Source organism: Myotis brandtii, unplaced genomic scaffold (assembly GCF_000412655.1).
Source record: "Myotis brandtii unplaced genomic scaffold, ASM41265v1 scaffold4, whole genome shotgun sequence".
NCBI classification, from domain to species: domain Eukaryota; kingdom Metazoa; phylum Chordata; class Mammalia; order Chiroptera; family Vespertilionidae; genus Myotis; species Myotis brandtii.
Window position 1 is genome coordinate 3,962,393 of NW_005365371.1, and position 7,451 is coordinate 3,969,843.

The 7,451-nt window shown below is 39.2% G+C and overlaps 1 protein-coding gene across 1 annotated transcript; it reads right to left on the reverse strand.

The window, feature by feature from the left end:
• Window positions 1-399: 399 nt before the first annotated feature.
• Window positions 400-4,142, reverse strand: SMCO1 (single-pass membrane protein with coiled-coil domains 1). Its single transcript, XM_005873161.2, has 3 exons — window positions 3,904-4,142; window positions 1,578-1,727; window positions 400-1,130 (listed from the first exon to the last, which is right to left on the reverse strand). The coding sequence occupies exons 1-3, from the start codon at window positions 3,951-3,953 to the stop codon at window positions 686-688; spliced, it is 645 nt and encodes a 214-aa protein (XP_005873223.1). The 5' UTR covers window positions 3,954-4,142; the 3' UTR covers window positions 400-685.
• Between the last annotated feature and the right edge of the window lie 3,309 nt (window positions 4,143-7,451).

The window sequence follows — 7,451 nt, forward strand, 5'->3', positions numbered from 1 at the left end:
CGCTGCCGCCAGCCCGACCCGCCGCCCTGTTTTGTCTTTTAATAGATAATACATTTACATGGTTCAAAATTCAAAATGTATATATGCATTAACAAGATTTCCTCCTATCTTTGACCCGCTAGCTTCTTAGTTTTCTTCCTTAAGACAACCAATGTTCTCACGTTCTTATGTATCTCTCCAGAAGAAGTTTATAAAGTTTATGGATATATTAGCTTACGTATGTGTTTATATGCATATGTGTTTGTCGCTTTTTCCATTTAACAATACATATTGGAAATAAATATTTTTATTTTTAAAATATATTTTTATTGATTTCAGAGAGGAAGGGAGAGGGAGAGGGAGAAACATCAATGATGAGAATCACTGATCGGCTGCCTCCTGCACGCCCCCTATTGGGGATCCAGCCCACAACTTAGGCATGTGCCCTTGGCTAGAATTGAACCTGGGACCCTTCAGTCCACAGGCAAATGTTCTATGTACTGAGCCAAACCCAAAGAGCTTCTTCATTCTTTTATATGACTATACAGAAGTATCCATTGTATCAACTTATCATAATTTCTCTAATACTCTCCCAACTTTTGCTATAAAAATACCATACGTCCATAGCAAAATTGTATATACATATTTCTTTCCCATTTGCAAGATAAATTACTGGAAGTGGAATTGCTAGGTCATAGGGAACAGGTTAGTTTTTGACAATTGGCATCAACTCTTTTAGGGATGACTTTTGCTCTTCAGGGGCTGTCACTGCTTTCCCCTTCTCAATGAGCTGGACAGCCATCAGCAAAGCATTCTGCAGAGCCTGGTTCTTTACCATGTTGGTGATCATGAAAGTGACATCCCTGATGTACATCTGTCTCACTTTGGCACTGTAGTGTTCTGCCTTGTTACCATGTGCAATAAAGAAGGTACAAAGTGCTGTGGTATCTCTTTCTTGCAGCCCACACTCCTCCAGGACAGATTCCCATACGACTCTAATGCGCTTGTTCTTGACTTTTCTTCTAAGGACGGAGGCTAAGGTAGGAAGACTTCTCACCAGGTCTGGCAGCTTCTCAAGCACACGAGTGTGCAAGCAGATGAGTACTTCCATGACATAGCTGTATATAATATTTAATTCCATTGAAGTGAACCTACAAAGAAGGGGAGAGCTTCTAAAGCAGTAGAATACTTTATGTTCAAATATAAATAAATTCTATTAGGATAGCTCAAAGAAGTACAAACCCACTAGGAGAACCAGCTGTTGTATTTTTAGAAAACACTTTAGAAATAAGACCTGTGCTAAACTGGATATCTAGTTCTCCAGCCACCCATACTATAAGTTTCTCAATGGCAGAGGAGTTATATTATCCATCTCTGTGTTAGTAAGATTTTGGCAAGCAAGAAACTGTTGATGAGTACTGCAGTGCCTGGCATATAAACAGGTACTCAAATTAATATTTTTGGAATAAATGAACCTAAGAATATGTGATTTCTTCACAATCCATTGCTGGAACCACATTAAGAAGTTTAATTTTAGAATGACCATGCCATTCTCACAATGCCACAACATTCCACTTGATTTCTCATTGGATACTCACTTGAGTGCCAGAACTGCTGTCCACAGCTCATCTTGGGCTGCCTGGCTTGCCAACATTTTGCTATGATGTTCAAATTTCTGTGTCAGATTATCCTTGGTGAAGTCCAGTTCTTTAAACTGTGCTTCTAAAGCTTGGAGTTTGTGGTCTACTCTATAGGATAAAAGAATCAGGGGGTTGGTTCAAGTCAGGGAACAAAATTAAGGTGTTGCCTAAGACGAGAATGTATTTTTTACAACCACTACCAAAGTTGGGTAGCTATTTGCCATTCTCTCTATCCATCATCCTAGTTCTTGCATTCCTTATATTGCCAAACTTTTGAATTGTCTACTTGAATTCATTTGTCATGTTTTATCTTTGTATTGTACTTTATACTTTAAAAAGTATTTGCCCTAACCGGTTTGGCTTAGTGGATATAGCGTCGGCTTGCGGACTCAAGGGTACAAGGTTCGATTCTGGTCAAGGGCATGTACCTTGGTTGTGGGTACATCCCCGGTAGGGAGTGTGTAAGAGGCAGCCAAATCGATGTTTCTCTCTCATCGATGTTTCTAACTCTCTATTCCTCTCCCTCTCCCTTCCTCTCTGTAAAAAATCAATAAAACATATATATTTTTAAAAAAGTATTTTATACAGCCCTTGGCTGGAGTAGCTCAGTTGGTTGAGCCTTATCCCATGCACCAAGGGGTTGCTGGTTCAATTCCCGATCAGGGCACATGCCTTGGTCGGGGGCTCAATACCTGGTGGTGGGCAGTACGGGACAGCCGATGAATGTTTCTCTCTCTCTCTCTCTCTCTCTCTCTCAAATCAATAAAAACATATTTTTTAAAAAAGAAAAAAATAGTATTTTATACAAGCATTACTTTGAGTCTCACAACCACCATAAGAAGTGAAATAGTCATTTCTACTATTTTACAGATAAAGATACTAAATATCAAAAAGATTGAGACCTGCCTGGCCAGTGTGGCTCAGTAGTTGAATGTCGACCTCTGAACCAGGCAGTCACAGTTCGATTCCCAGTCAGGGCACATGCTCGGGTTGCAGACTCGATCCCTAGTGGGGGGCGTGCAGGAGGCAGCTGATCAATGATTCTCTCTCATCATTGATGTTTCTATCTCTCTCTCCCTCTCCGTCTTCTCTGAAATCAATGAAAATATATTTTTTAAAAAGATTGAGACCTAATGTCATATAGTTAGCTAGTGCTGGAACCAGTATTTAATAAGACTGCTTTCTCTACCCTATTCTGACTGTTTGAATCCTATCCTTCCTTTAAGGATAAGCTCAAAGTCCACTGCCTGCTTGACTCCCCAGACTGTCTACCTGAAGATCTCCTCCCTGCATACTTTATTCTCACAAGGACTACCTCTATCATCTGTCACTCCCACCTACTGCTTTATTTTGAGTTAGTTTTTCATGAACAAAATTGTATGCTCTTGGAGGGAGGGGTTCAGAGTCTTTTTCTTGTACATTTTTTTTTTTTTTTTTTTTTTTTTTTTTTAGAGAGGGGGAAGTGAGGGAGAGGGAGAGAGACCTAGGATTACAGCAGCCTAGCTGGATCCCTGCTATCAATTTCTGCAACATCCAATCCATCCTCCAGAAATATGCTCCTGAAACACAATTCTGATCATGTCCTTCAACTTTTTATGCCACCCTGACTTGCCCAGTGATACTGTTAGAGCCAAGCTGTATCTCCTCAGCAGGAAACATAAAGTCCTTTACCCTGTGCTCCCATTTTTGCCACTCCTCTCACAGCCTAGCCACCAATCATTGAGACATCTACCTGCTGACTGAATACGGTTTGCGATTCCAAGCTTATATGGCTTACATGTACTGCTTCTCCAGCCTAGAGTTCCCTTCCATATTTTTCTTATAAACTCCTACTCACACTTTAAGATCTAGCTTAAATGTTCTCTATGAAGAATTCCTTTTCCTAGTATAAAAGACAAAATTAATTGATCCTCTCTTCATAGCCCTTTAGGAACATGACCATTATATGGCCAATCACAATAAATTTTAAGTATTTTTGAATACTTTTGTTATCCCTACAGGCAGTGAGTACCTTCAGAGCAGAAACCACATTTAATTTATTTTTACCTACCATATATAGCACATGCACTATTTTAATGGAATTCTTGTACCTGGAAGTAAATTTTTCTTTATTATTAACTTACATATTTCTTTTAACCTGGAAGACTTAAACCACTTTAACAGACATAGAAGTCTAATTGGCATGTCTATAGTTCTTTGCCTATTTTTAATCCTTATACTTCTTTAACCCACCTTCCCAGTAAAGAAGGCCTATACTTGCTCCCTCCCTGTAGCCCTTAGCAACCTTTTCATCGTCTCTTTCAAGGATATCAGGGTTGCGGTTTCATTGTTCATCTTCTTAAGGCAAAATGAAGGGAAACAAAAGCAAAACAAAAACCCAATAGAGGTTTGAATCCAGGATTTCCTGCTGTCTTCCACTCAGCAACAGGCAGCACCAGCGTGAGTATTAGATCTGAATTCTGCCTGAAAGGTCACTCAGTACAAGAAGCTTTTAATAGCTTGTACATCCAAATATAGTTTCAAAGAAATGATCGTGTGGACGCAGGTGTCCTGGAATTCACTATGATGTTTGCCTTTGAAAAATGAGCTGTAGTACATCAACAAAGCACAAAAAACAGATGTAATTGTGGTTCTAGTATGTTCTGGTAAATGTATATATGGATATACAAAGGTAGACATATACTAGGATTAAGTTTGATGGAAATATAACTCAAATTTTAACATTATTCAATTATCATCTAAATTAGGTTTAAAGAAAGCCCCAGACCATTTATTGAGAGCTTCTAGTATTAGGTTAGGTACTGGAAATAAAAACAGGCATAACACAGGATTCCGGAATTTAAGGGATTCAAACTCTACTTGGGGAGATAGGACTTTACTTTAAAAATGTGACCCTGGCTGGTGTGGCTCAGTTGGTTGAGTGTCCTCCTGTGCACACAGGTTGCTGTTTGATTCCCAGTTAGGACACATTCCCAGGTTGCAGGTTCGATCCCCAGTGTGGGGTGTGCAGGAGGCAGCCAATCAATGATTCTTTCTCATCATTGATGTTTCTATCTCTCTTTCCCTCTCCCTTCCTTTCTGAAATCAATAAAAAAATTTTAAAAAAGAAAATGTGTGCTAAATAGGTACAGACCATGAAAATAATAGAGGAGAGCAGGTCACTGAAGCCTTGTGTAATTCAGAAACACTCACATTGAAAGTAGGATTTGGGCTTTGCCTTAAAGGAAAAAGTAAGTCTTTAGTTATCAGAAAGTAGAGAGAAAGGTGTTACAAACTGGAATAATTGTGTGAGCAAAATTATAGAGGTGGCAAGGTAAATAATGGTTAGGGAAAATTGTGTGGGTATGTCTTCAGCATAAGATTCATGTAAGAAGCCAAAACCGGTTTAGCTCGGTGGATAGAGTGTCGGCCTGCGGACTGAAGGGTCCCAGGTTCCATTCCGGTCAAGGGCATATACCTTGGTTGCAGGCACATCCCCAGTAGGAGGTGTGCAGGAGGCGGCTGGTCGATGTTTCTCTCTCATCGATGTTTCTAACTCTCTATCCCTCTCCCTTCCTCTCTGTAAAAAATCAATAAAAATATATTTAAAAAAAATTAATGTAAAAAAAAAGAAAAACAGCATTTAAACGGAAAAATCAAGGGCATGGATTTATTTATTTATTGAATAATTTATTTACTTGTTCAATATTTATTCAATATTTACTGAACACCATAAATACCAATTGAATGGATAAAACCTAGGAATGATCAGCACTATTCCTGGTATTGAGAATACAATGATGAGCAAGGCAAAACCCTTGTCATAAGGAGCATACTAGTAAGGAGACAAAAAAATCAAGGATTACAAAAGAATGAATGGTTCTAGAGAGCCTGGTAGGAAGTTTCCCAGTCAGGACATATAGGTAAGATGTAGGTTCTGTAAAGTTAATTAGTGGTGTTTAGGACAGATCTAAGTGGAAATAAAACCAGAGACAGACGAGTCCCTCAGAACATTGCTATACAGTCAGATATGAGGTGATGAGGGAGTAGATTACAAAGAGTGGAAAGACAAAGGGACAGATATGAGAAACATTCTAATTCCCCCCCTGGACTCCTGGGGGTTAGAGTCAGTAAGCTTCACATAAATCTTTAGAAAACTTTGGGAATCAAGTCCCTCCTTGCCTCAGTGGGAAAAACCTTGCTAGGGTCTCATGTCCTACCAAGTAGCCATCCTCCCCTCCTCCCACCCCATCTACTTTTATCTCATTAACAGAACCCAAGTTTTGTTCAAGTACTGGGAAGCCATGTGCTTCAGGAAAGCCTGGGCCTCTCCCCAGTCACAAGGGAGTGAATCTTAGACTAAGCCAATCATATTAGTTTTATTATTGTTGCTATCTCTATTGGTCTGGGAATGGGCAGGTGGCAGAATTCTGACCTATGAAATGTGAGAAGTGGTCTACTGTGGGGCTTCTGGGGTGTTGTTGTTTTTTTAAATTGTGATAAAATATACATAAAATTTACCATTTTGGTGAAGGTGGGTGAAATGTACCAGAAAGTACAAACTTCCAGATATTAAAAAGTCTTGGGGATGTAATGAACAGTATGAAGTCTATAATTAATATATTCCACGTTCAAAGGCTGTTAAATTGCATTGTTTACACATATCTTCAGAAAAAAATCACTTCTGTCGTGGTAAACAACCTGCCTCCCTATTTATAATGGTCTGGCCCTCTAGCAACTTCAGCGTGAAATTATAGCTAATTTGCCTACAAACATCAGGTGGTCATAATAATCTGGCCATTCAGTGTATATTTGAAAGTTGCTAAGAGTGTTCTTGAAAGTTTTCATCACAAGAAAAAAAATTGGTAGTTCTGTGTGGTGATGGATGTTAACTAGATTTATTGTTTTGATAATTACTCAATATATACTTTTTTTATCAGGTCATTATGTTGTAACCCTGAAAATAATATACAGTAGGGGCCCACCCCCCTCTTATCTGTGGAGGATACTTTCCAAGACTCCCAGTGGATGTCGTGAAACCTCTAATAATACTGAACCCTCTGTAACTTTTTCCCGGAGTCCACACAGCTGAGAGGGAGGTAGGGAGGGAGAGGGAGAGAAAGAGAGAGAAACATCCATTTGTTGTTCCACTTATTTATGCATTCATTAGTTGATTCTTGTATGTGCCCTGACCAGGTATTGAACCAGCAACCTTGGTGTATTAGGATAATGCTCTAACCAACTGAGTTACCAGGCCAGGGCTACCTCTGTGACTTTCTAAATAAACTTTGGTTGTATTTTAGTTCCTTGGCTCTGAGTTCTTTTCTTAGCTGAACTCAAGAACTGAGGTCTAACATCTGGTGCCGTTCCCCGTCAATAGAATCACCTCACAAAATATGTGTAATTCTCTCCTTAGGTCCTGCTTCTGGTGTACATCAAATTAAGACTTACCCGTACTTACAGCAAGATCAGCCATTGACCCCAAAATGTGTTACTTTCACATTTATTATATATGTATAGACATACTCACAGACAGTGGTTTTTTTTTTTTTTTGACAGTGGGGTTCTTATGGGAGCTTCCATTTTATTTATTTATTAATATATATTTTATTGTTGATAGTATTACAGATATTTCCCATTCCTACCCTGTTACCCCCATCCTCTCATCCCCTTCCTTTCTCCCTCCCTCCCTCCCAGGTCTTCACTACCCTATTGCCTGTGTCCATGGGCTATGCATATCCTAGATCAGTGGTCCGCAAACTCATTAGTCAACAGAGCCAAATATCAACAGTACAACGATTGAAATTTCTTTTGAGAGCCAAATTTTTTAAACTTAAACTATATAGGTAGGTA

What these genes read in the sequence shown, in the direction of transcription:
- SMCO1 (XM_005873161.2), bottom strand. Translation starts at nt 3,953, where the DNA reads ATGAACAATGAAACCGCAACCCTGATATCCTTGAAAGAGACGATGAAA. An exon ending in TTGAAAGAGACGATGAAAAG is followed by an intron (nt 1,728 to 3,903) that starts GTTGCTAAGGGC and finishes TTTATCCTATAG; the next exon opens with AGTAGACCACAAACTCCAAG. An exon ending in ACAGCAGTTCTGGCACTCAA is followed by an intron (nt 1,131 to 1,577) that starts GTGAGTATCCAA and finishes CCTTCTTTGTAG; the next exon opens with GTTCACTTCAATGGAATTAA.